General features: G+C 35.2%; 1 protein-coding gene across 1 annotated transcript; it reads left to right on the top strand.

The window, feature by feature from the left end:
• The first annotated feature begins 1,413 nt into the window (after nucleotides 1–1,413).
• LOC108664688 lies at nucleotides 1,414–11,006 on the top strand. The gene is made up of 10 exons (XM_018151352.2): nucleotides 1,414–1,436; nucleotides 3,870–4,350; nucleotides 4,705–4,938; nucleotides 6,869–7,030; nucleotides 7,188–7,448; nucleotides 7,945–8,067; nucleotides 8,550–8,639; nucleotides 9,599–9,736; nucleotides 10,068–10,187; nucleotides 10,696–11,006. The coding sequence occupies exons 1-10, from the start codon at nucleotides 1,431–1,433 to the stop codon at nucleotides 10,803–10,805; spliced, it is 1,725 nt and encodes a 574-aa protein (XP_018006841.1). The 5' UTR covers nucleotides 1,414–1,430; the 3' UTR covers nucleotides 10,806–11,006.
• The last annotated feature ends 130 nt before the right edge of the window (nucleotides 11,007–11,136 follow it).

Here is an 11,136-nt window from a genome sequence, read left to right as displayed (position 1 = left end):
ATTATTGAAAGGCTTGACAAAAACAATCTCGATGGTGCGCAACTTTCCATCATACTCTCAGAGCTCGCACAGTCATGAAGTGAAAAGAAAGTTTTTGAAATCCGATAATGATGACCCATTCCAGGAAATGAGTATTGATCTAATTAATCATTGACAAATATTTTTGATAAACTTTGATCCCTTTAAACCTTCATAAAACTGAATTAAAATTATTAATATTTTTCTGTCTATGAATTGCTTTTTGATCAATGACAATCAACGAGTGGCTATTGTCGGGTTGTTTCATCCCGCTTATTTGTTAGAAATTTTGAATAAATTGAGCAAGGAGTTACTATGCTGCATGCATTACATTATGCAGTTACTATGCAGTTTCCAACACTTAAAATTACTTTAAATTGATTTCTCCATTTATTTCTTAACGAGAATAATGTAGATACCAATAGAGATCCTTTGATGTCTTCGAGCTCTTATTGAAATTCAAAAAATTCACCCTCATATATTCCAGTTATTGTTGTTGATGTAGAAGTTTGCAGGTATACCATGATAGTTCAATATATCATGACTTTCTAAAATTTTAAATGTTGAAAAATTGCATTTGAAAAATTATTTACTTTATTTTGTCGTGTCGTGTCCAATATTTTTTGCTGAAAATCTTTACTTTATATTTATTAACGACAAAGAGGACGGATAGGAAATTATTTCAGTAATAAGAAAAGAACAGAAACTGCTAGAGTTTCCTGTTTGACAACTGCTACAGTGACTTGTAGCAAGGATAATGTGACGGCTATGGGCTAGCTTTTATCAAAATGTGATTCACTGTTTACAAATTATTTATTTTTAAAAATGGATTAATTACAGGTCAGAATATCTCCGGGTTGCCGGTAATGCTGCACTGTATTACATAGCGTGTATTATATTACATAGCGTGTATTATATTACATAGCGTGCATTATGTACTGTATGTCTGCATACAGTAGCTTGTACAGTGTACATACGCCCTACAATGATGCTTGCGCTCATGCACGATGGTGCGCGTATTGATGCTGCATGCAGTGGGGCCACATGTGCAGATGCTGCATGCAGTGGGGCCGCATGTGCAGATGCTGCATGCAGTGGGGCCGCTTGTGCAGATGCTGCATGCAGTGGGGCCACATGTGCAGATGCTGCATGCAGTGGGGCCGCATGTGCAGATGTTGCATGCAGTGGGGCCACATGTGCAGATGCTGCATGCAGTGGGGCCACATGTGCAGATGTTGCATGCAGTGGGGCCACATGTACAGATGCTGCATGCAGTGGGGCCACATGTACTGATGCTGCACGTATTGTCATTGCACGAATTAATGATGCACGTGTTATCAATAAGTATATTGTTGTAGTATATATTGGGGCGCTGGAAGTGAGAGTGACAGTGTCGACTCGACTGCGTCACGATGCAGGTACGTCTTGTGTAGCTCCCGTGTGCAGTGCTACAGTTTAACAGTTTAACAGTTACAGTTGATATTTTTGGTGTCTTAACTGTTTAATTCTTATCTCATATCTTGTGCAATTCAAGAAAAACTATTTGTATCTTGTAACATCCAGTAAGTATTCAACTAACAAAAGCAAGCACGGAACGAAATCACAATGAGATAAACTATTATATTATTGGTTTGAAATAACTGTTACATGACTGCGACATTTTCATATGGCTATTAAATCATAGTAATAATCGAAAGAATTTCTAAGTTTGATCGCACTTCTAGACCGGAGATTCTCTCTACATACTGTAAATGACCAGTAGCATTATGTGATGTAACTCAAATCTAACTTCTAATCTCAACAGGTCATACAAATTTATTTGATATAAAATTCGATTGCGCAATATTTTGCCGCTGTTTTGCTAACCATTTTTGTGGGCTCATTCACACCGTAGCTGAAACCACTTTCCGAATCTAATTATTTGGAAGGTCGAAATTTGTTCAAACGAAAAAGTATTTACTTCTATGACTTTAAATTAGGATTCATCTTGGATATCGACTTTTTGAATAAATGAAAATTGGATCCCAGTAAGAGCTTGAAAAATTTGTAACCATATGAAAATATTTTTACTATCAGTATTTGAGTGCGTGTTAGCAACCATTTGATCTATACCGTTGCAGGAAAATTACTTTGTTTACACAGTAATTATTAGGTTGGGCTTTAATGATAAGCAATAAACGGAACAAAATTGGTTCAAGTGCCCCTTGACCAATCGCCTGCCAAATTTATTCCCGCGAATTTCTAATATTATTTGACAATATGAAAAAGCTCACTGAAATATGACACTGGTCTTCTACTGGTCTAAACTCACATTGATGGCATGAATAAATTATTTGGAACAATTATATATAAAATTTATATGGTAATTGTTTGTAAATAATCATATTTCTGTTGAACACACAACTTCTTGGGTAAACTTTCTTTAGACGGATCCGGTGTAGAGTTTTTGCGGAATTTGCGGCTTTCTGCATGTTTCTCACCATAGGATTGAGGTTGCGGTTGAAAAAAAAGTAAATTGTAAAAACTTCGGTTGTGTGGAAAAAAGTAATTCCGTGAAACATCTAGTTTGTTTATTTGAAACGAACGAATTAATTTTTTCAATACTTTTCCTATCCGAACTCTAACTTTTCTAAATGGCAAAGCAAATCTGCCACTCAATAATACTAATTTTTTTAAATAGTGATACACGTTCGTTACTTTATGTTTTGTCATTTAGCCACAAGTGCTTATAAATACGGACGGTTTTTCCTGATTCCTTTTATGTTAACTGGAGTTTACTGTTAGCTCATGAAATACTCGTGAGGCCTTAATTCTTTGAAAAGAAAAACTTCAATTAAATTTCCATATAATATATCGATTAATTCTAATTAATTCTAATTCTAAGGCTTAATAATGCGAAGAAGTTGGGGTTTGAGGATGCTACTTTTGCATTCATACTTCAACTGAAAAATTGTTTCAGTAGCTCATACGCAATTTTATGCTCGACACATGTTCTGGAATTCGGTTCGGCAAACTGAATATTTACTTTCACTTTTAATTTTCTTTTTCTACTCACCAAGCATGAAGCAGCATCTACATTAACGTTCCTTTGCTTGACGTAACGCCTAACTATTGTAGACTTTCAATATTTCTTACGAGTGTTCTTATGAAGCTTCGAAAACCTGTTGGAGGGCGATTTCACCTCGAGAGAAATCCCCAAGTTGGTCAGGTTATCATTCAGCCTGAAAAACTTATACTTATTAGCTAAGCGACTAAGCACAATCATTACATATTTCAAATCAGTTAGATCAGTTATTTAGCCTAATTGAACTTGAATTGAAAGGTTTCTGCTCAAGTTAGCAAAAGGACGTCATCACGTTAAATGATTCAAAGTACTTCATGCGAGATCGCTCGATTTCTATATATTTTAAGCAAGATTAATGTGCGCACCGTCACTCAAAAAGCATAATTCATTGTTTCTTGAAATTTCTCATGCCATAAACTTTATCTAGAATGTTGGATAAAAATTCACTGAATTCCATTTTTGAAAAGCACAGTTGTTCGCAAGAACTTCCACTCGATCAGTTCATCTTCCCAGCAGACAACTTTTTGCCTTTTTCAGCGGTTTCTTCGAGATTAACTTATAGTTCAGTGCAAATATTTGAATAACATATTAATTTTCAATTATGTAAAAAATCCATCTTAAATATTTTAAACGTACCTAATATTTTGTATATATTAAAAAAAGACAAATTGAAACATACGTCAATGGACATTATTTCTATTTTTACTTAGTTTTTATTTTATACAAACTTTTAAAGATGAATTTTGTGCATCTCCAAAACTCAGGAATCTAACTTCGTTTGTTTTAGGTCGCGTGGCTAAAAGTGGCTGTGTGCTGCCAGCTTCTGTTTTCGACATTTTCCATTTCCTTGTCATTGGATATGGAAATTGAACCAAACGTTAAGTACCCGCCTGTCAACCTGGCAAGCAAAAAGCAGCACTCAATGAAAGTATTTCAGGACAAGCCATCAGTGCCTTTCAAACACCACAAGCACCCTAAATTTGTAACCAAAGAAAGCGATCCGAAAAGTCAGCTGGTGGCGCTGAAAGTTTTCTTTGGTCTTGTGAAACAAATAGCTGAGGAAAGCGAAACAGGGCATCGAACTGCAAAGGTACTCAAGAAAATAACCAAACAGCAGCTGCTACAAAACGCCATATCCGAAGTGTCGACGCTCGCAGAGAACGCGACGCAGGCAGAAATCGACCAGTTTGTCAGTGACATGGCAGAACTCGCGGCACTTTTTGCTGATGGAGATGTGACTGACTCTGTCACTGCACTTTCTGGAATTGGTAGGTAAATTGACATTGAAAAATTGGATTTTTAATGTATCTTTTTAAAATTATTGAGGTCTTGCTTGTTTTCCTAGATGTGTTTCAAGTTTTTGCACAAATTCAAGCACAAAATCCGGTTTGTAACTAAATGGATAATATGAGACGGTTAAAAATTCAAGTTTATGTCATAGTTAGAAATGTTCATGATAAGTTTCTGCGATAAGTTTTAATTGTCAGTTCATTAAAAGTTTCGAAGTCATGTCATATTCGAACTAGGGCAACATATTTCAGAACGATCTCCTACATAGCAAGATTCCAAACCAATCAATTTCTTCAGCATTATAAAAAAATAATTTGTGTTTATTCTCTCAGATTTCCGGCAATTCTGGGATTTTGTTTCTGGAAATCAGTTCGAAGGAATCCTGCACGAAATGGGCATCGGCATCCGAAACTTTCTGTCAACGAGTCCCCTGTACAGCATGATGAGACCGGCCCTTGACGTGTTGGAAGAAACAAACATGGAGGACATAATACACCCTGACACCTACAACGCGTACGTTACAGGACGTCCCAGCGAAAACTCGGCGCTCAGCCAGTTCTTTACCAGTGAGATCTTGGACGATATTTGCATTATTTATGTATTTATGTTTCAACACGATGCTCCAGTTAATTGAGACAAATGTGGTATAATATACATAGTTATGTTTTAACACGATGCTTCTTTTAATTGAGACGAAGGTGGTATTATATACATAGTTATGTTTAAACACAATGCTCCAGTTAATTGAGACAAAGATGGTATAATATACATAGTTATGTTTTAACACAATGCTTCTTCTAATTAAGACAAAGATGGTATAATATACAGAGTTATGTTTTAACACGATGCTCCTTTTAATTGAGACGAAGATGGTATTATATGATATGTTATGATATGCTATGCTATGATATGTTTTAACACGGTGCTCCAGTTAATGGCGACGATAATGGCAGTATCTACATATTTATTTCAATTTCAAAACATTGCTCCAGTTAATATAGGTAATGATGGGATGCGCTATATATTTCAGTTTCAACACGGCGCATCATTCAATAGAAAAAGTGACGGTGTTATATTTTTATGAAGAGAATTCTGGACTCGCAGGTTTCAAATAAGGAAATAACAATTATTGCGAGTTCTGTACTTCATGATGATTTCTGTTGATTCTGTTGACAGGAACATGAACATTTTATGAAATTTAAGCAGCAATTACAAAACAACATCTAAGCAACTGTTGGAATAACATCAAATTAACAAATTCCCAAGGGTCTTACTTACTAATTACTTAAAATTACTACTTTATCAGGTCACAAATACGTGATCTGATAAAGGGTTAGTGTCATGGCTGTTTATGACTGACGAGAAGCCTGCAATTAATGCATAGGGTGCTTATTCTTCGGTTTAGGAAGTAACACCTTACGTAAGTGTGCAGAAAATTCTTATCAGGGGCAATTATAATGACGTTATAAATTTATTTCAGTTTTAATATGATGCCTTAGTTGATGAAAACAAGTATGAAATTATCAATATATTTTAGCTAAAATATCCCGTCAATTTATTATTTGACTTGAGTGAGACCATAAAGATATGCTCTGCATCATTGTTGCTGGCCGATTTACATCAAAATATTACATTCATTAGCCTCGTTGTTGCATCGACTCTAGGTGTCGTTGCTGATGCATACTTCTATCTACCAATCATACTTGCATTTACGCTGAGCAAAAAATGTTTGTGCAAATCTAGAACATTTATTCCCTTTGCGATTGGATTAACAGGATTAAAAACAATAGCTAAAAAATTACAAAAACCTATTTCTTGATACTGGTTAATATCTACTGCGATTAGAGGCATGCAAAATTTCCTGAATTAATCTTTCGTTAATTTTTACTCATTTATATAATCATATCACTTTAAACTCCTACTATTGTGCAGTTTCGTTTGGGTTAATAATCATGCTTTTTCTCCTCAATTGAATTATCAACATATTTTTCGTCAATAATGTCATCATATTTTCCGCTTATCATATAAATTTTTTCTGTCAATCAAGCAATGATATTTTCCGTGAGTTATATTACACACAGTCCGCCAGTCATATGATATATTTTCGGTCAGTTATATCACATATTTTCCCTTAATCCTATGAAATATTTTCTGTCAGTCATATAATCATATTTCCCGTCAGTTATATCAGTATATTTTCCTTAAGTTGTAGAGCACATATCCCTCCAGTCATGTAACATAATATCTTACGTCAATCATGTCATGGAATTTTTCGTCAGTCATATCATCATATTTTCCGTCAGTTATATCCCGTAAATATTTCCCGTCAGTCATATCATCATATTTTCCGTCAGTTATATGACGTATTTTCCACTAATCATATAAATATTTCCCGTCAGTCATGCAATCATATTTTTCCATCAGTTATATCGTCATATTTCTTTCAGTTGTGTCGCACGTTTTCCGCCAGTCATGTAACATGAAATTTCTCACCAGTCATTTCACCCCGGAATTTCGAGTTCCCGCCCATGTGCAACACCTCCCGAGCGTTCACGAACGCCTTCACCGAGGGCACTTGCGTCCGGTACGCCGATTGTTATTTCTTCAGCGGGGAAAGTTTCGGGACATGCGGTCTCGGAACCGGAGCCTGCTGTGTCTGTAAGTCTATTGCAAAACCCTAGCGAGGCATTTAATGTTTCCTACCTATGAATTGTATCGAATAATGAATACGAAAACCTAAACTTGGCTCGTTCACTTGGCTTGATAATATGTGCAACAAAACTAACATTTAATAGAAACCTGGTCATTACGACAGTCCACCAGTCATGTGGCGCGTCAAGCGACGAGTGGATCAGTCACTTCACCCACCCCGAGGACGCGGTCGCCGGACCAGGCTCCGGATCGTGTCGGTTCAGTTCAACCGCGCGGCACAACAAAGTCTGCCAGTATCGCCTTGACTTCCTCTCCTTTAACATCGCGGGTCCAGACTTCGACTCGGTCTGCAGCCATGACTTCCTCGAGATCTTCGGGGGTCAGCCGATACCAAAGCTGTGTGGAGATCTTACAGGACAACACAGTACGTGTTATGTACTTAAATTATTAGTCCGCAAAAATCGCAAGTTCAGCAAAGATTAATAATTAAAGAAAGCGAAAAATAAGTTTACCAAGTCTTCAATGGAAACATTTCGGGGACCAGATCCATAATCAATTTAAAAATATATAAAATATATGAAGTGCCAATTTATTTGAAGGAAACGGTTTCACAGTTTACGCGATGTTTAATAACAAAAGATACTTTATTTCGGATAGATTGGGAAATCATTTGAAATGAAACTCTATGAATGAACATATAATTTGTTAATTTTGTTAAGGGAATTTTAAAAGAAAGGTTCAAACAAATATTTTCTGATAATTCTTTTACCTAGCAAAGGCTAACACTAACATAAATTACAGGTTTTATTGAGATAGTGGTAATTACTTTCTCGTTGCAGTCCATCTTTTTGTGATAACATTCACTGCATTTCAATGCTCATGCACTTTTTAACATCACTTTATACAATGTACGTCCACAGTGTACGTCCACGTGGAGCGCGGCCGTGACATACACTTGGCAATCTATCAGTCCAGCTCTTTCTCCATGATGCGCAACTGGAATATAAAAATTACTCAAATCAACTGCGATGCAAAGGAGCGAGGTATGTCTGAATGAGTAACACAATATGAGAAGTAAAATAATATGTCTGAATAAGTGCCACAAAATGTCTGAATAAATAACATAATATGCGTGAAAAAGTAACACAACATGTCTGAATACGTAACTTAATTCAATGAATTGGGCAAACTTTTGCCGGTCAGTTATTTTTTATAATTTTTATAATTTTAATGAATTAATATCTATGAGAAATTTTCGTTTTTACACGTTATGTTTAATTAAATAAATTCCTAGGGGCTTTTTTATGTTTTGTATTCACTCCGAATTGTCTCTGTAGGAATGAGTTGAGCTACAGTAATTTATTATATTGACGTATGAGAGTTTACTTTCCCCCATTATTATACACGAAAAATAATAACTCTCGTATATTATATAACTGTAACTTTTCTTTAAATTTGCCGTTTTACAAAAATCGTGAGAATGTACGAATTTCCTGGGCAATGTATTTTCCTTATTTTATTTCAGTGCCCGATAACTGCCTCCAATATTTCAACACAACCTCTGGCAGAGTAACGAGCTTCAATCGTCGAGGGGACCTATCACCTAAAAGCTTGGGTTGGTTTTTCAACATTTAAAATTGAAGCATTTTACCCTAATTTAAGGTCACTTGGGACATTTCCTTCTCTCAATGATGTTTTCAAGAGCAAATTCAGAGGGACCTTTAGTGCACCGACACATCTTTTCAGTAATACTGCAGGGACCCCATCCGGCCCGGGAGCCGAGTACGTAGATAATTCTTGGATACTCCTCTCTAGATCCGGCGTTTCAAACTCAATGCTCGTCAGCTGCCGATCCCCTGGAAGTTCTTGAATGACTCCAATTTCGTTCTTCTGTCTTGAGTATCGGGGTTCGCTGAATACTTTTTCAAATTGAGCTCCCAGAGAAATTGAAAGAAATGATCGTCAGAGATCAGAGAAATGAAAGAAATGATCTCCCAGAGAAATGAAAGAAATGATCGTCATGTCAGTCGAGAAAAAAATTTGGACATTCAAATAATATGAACCTCATAAACCAAATCATTCATTACCGTAACATCATAAGACTGAAACAAAAAATTATTAAATAACAATTTACTTGTATCTCTCACCGATCAAATATTTCCATAAGAATAGTCATTCGCAGTTATTTCATACCTGAGCTTCTGGTGTGAAACGATGTTGATTGCCACAATGGACACATACTTAATAAAATCCTGCGCCATATCATTTGGTCCTTCTTTGTAAACTTTAAATAAACCAGGTTAACGTTTTTCTTTACCGCAAAGCGAAGGAAATTCATTGTCGTTTCCAATTTTTCATTTAGCAATGAACTAGTTTTGAAATACAAACAATCGACGACGTTAGAACGACGATATCTACAAAAAATGTATTTCTACTCGCATTAATAATAATTCAAAAGCCTTCCTATTTTTACTAGCACTTTAGTGAGATTCGAGAATAATTGGTAACGCCTCATTCAACTACTATATCGTAATTCATGACGCTGAAATTATATACATATATTTTCGTTTGCAGTAATGAACCAAGCGAGCAGCATCGACTACGAGGTATGTGTGGTCAAGTCTCCCGGCCACTGCGCGCTCATATGGGAACAAGCTGATGATCACGGCTTCAGCCTCACTGGCGACGGCTTAGAGTCTAAGATAATCACTGGTATGACTTGTAAATATGTTGGCAGGGAAATATACATATGATATGGTATTATATACGCTAATATTTTTTGTATTTTGGTTTTCAGTTTCTTATGTGGAAGTTAGATTTGTAAGTTCCCGTCCGTTTTTAGTAAGTGCCAATATTAAACTACCGCATTCATAACATCTTATATCTAGTGTGTGTTAATGACAACACACAAAAAAGTTGCCTTATTAGTTGATTGATCAACAAGCTCGAGACACATGAAAATTTTCATTTTTTAATTTTAATTTTTAAATATGAAAAACTGCTTATTTTAGGCCTGATGTTTCCTAATATCAAAACTTTTCAGGAGAGAATAACTGCAAGTCTGACTACATTGAGGTTCCCGGTGGAGTCTTCAGAGACTCAGAGACCCTGGAACTCGTGGAGAACGACAGGTTTTGTGGCACTAAACTCCCTAAAGTTATCAGTAAGTGAATCATGAATTTATTCAAATTCAGCTAAATTAACGTTTACATTGAAGAACAAAACTTTATTCCCAAGTTTTACCTTACCTTCAATATTAGTTATATATTTTTGAGTAGCTGTTATAATTTAAGAAAAAAATAGCAATAGATTTGTATTTATGTTAAACCAAATATTAGAGAGTCAGAATGTCAACAGTTTTTGCATAGGAATTTAATCATTTATTTTTAGAATCTTCATACAAGTTACTTATTGCGAAACTCACAGAAAATAAATCGCTATTTTTATTTTACTCCTAGAATGTCAGCTTTCTTGGTACCTATACAGGTAATTAGTAAGTGAAAACAATCTTTATCATATGTCAGTAAAATTAATTTCATTGACGCCTGAAATTATGAATTAAAATACAATATATGGTGTTATAATTTTGTTCGAAATAATTAGAAATACTTGTTGGAATAAATAATTTGGAATTTGGAATTATAATGCAAACTATATTTATTTATTCGCAGCCAATACCCTCCCGTACAAACTCCACGTGGTCACCGACAAATCAGAAATTGGCGACAGAAGCAACGACGGATTTAACTTGTCGTATCGTCAAGTCAAATGTGTGAACTAATTTATGGCAAATTTATGAATGATACTCAGAACACAAATATTGTGGAGTCTTAGGTTCATTCAAGTTCTTGTAAGCGTGTGGATTTTTATTAAAATAATTTATGTAATGTACGGCTGCATACTGAACAGTCAGTCAAAGTTAGTGTTTCATTGTAATGAATAATGAGAGAAAATTGAGTGCGTGAATATTTCATAAAAAAAAGGAAAAGGCATGAATTTTTCAATACTATTTAAGTTAATTTTTATGACCAAGAATTCTATCGATCAAATGTAACATAAAAAAAAATAAATAATATCGCTCCTATCAGAGTGAAATCGATAAAATTAGGTAA

This window comes from Hyalella azteca, unplaced genomic scaffold, assembly GCF_000764305.2.
Source record: "Hyalella azteca isolate HAZT.00-mixed unplaced genomic scaffold, Hazt_2.0.2 contig2023, whole genome shotgun sequence".
Classification (NCBI taxonomy): domain Eukaryota; kingdom Metazoa; phylum Arthropoda; class Malacostraca; order Amphipoda; family Hyalellidae; genus Hyalella; species Hyalella azteca.
Note: the sequence above shows the minus strand (reverse complement) of the source record. Positions and strands in the feature narration are given on the sequence as shown.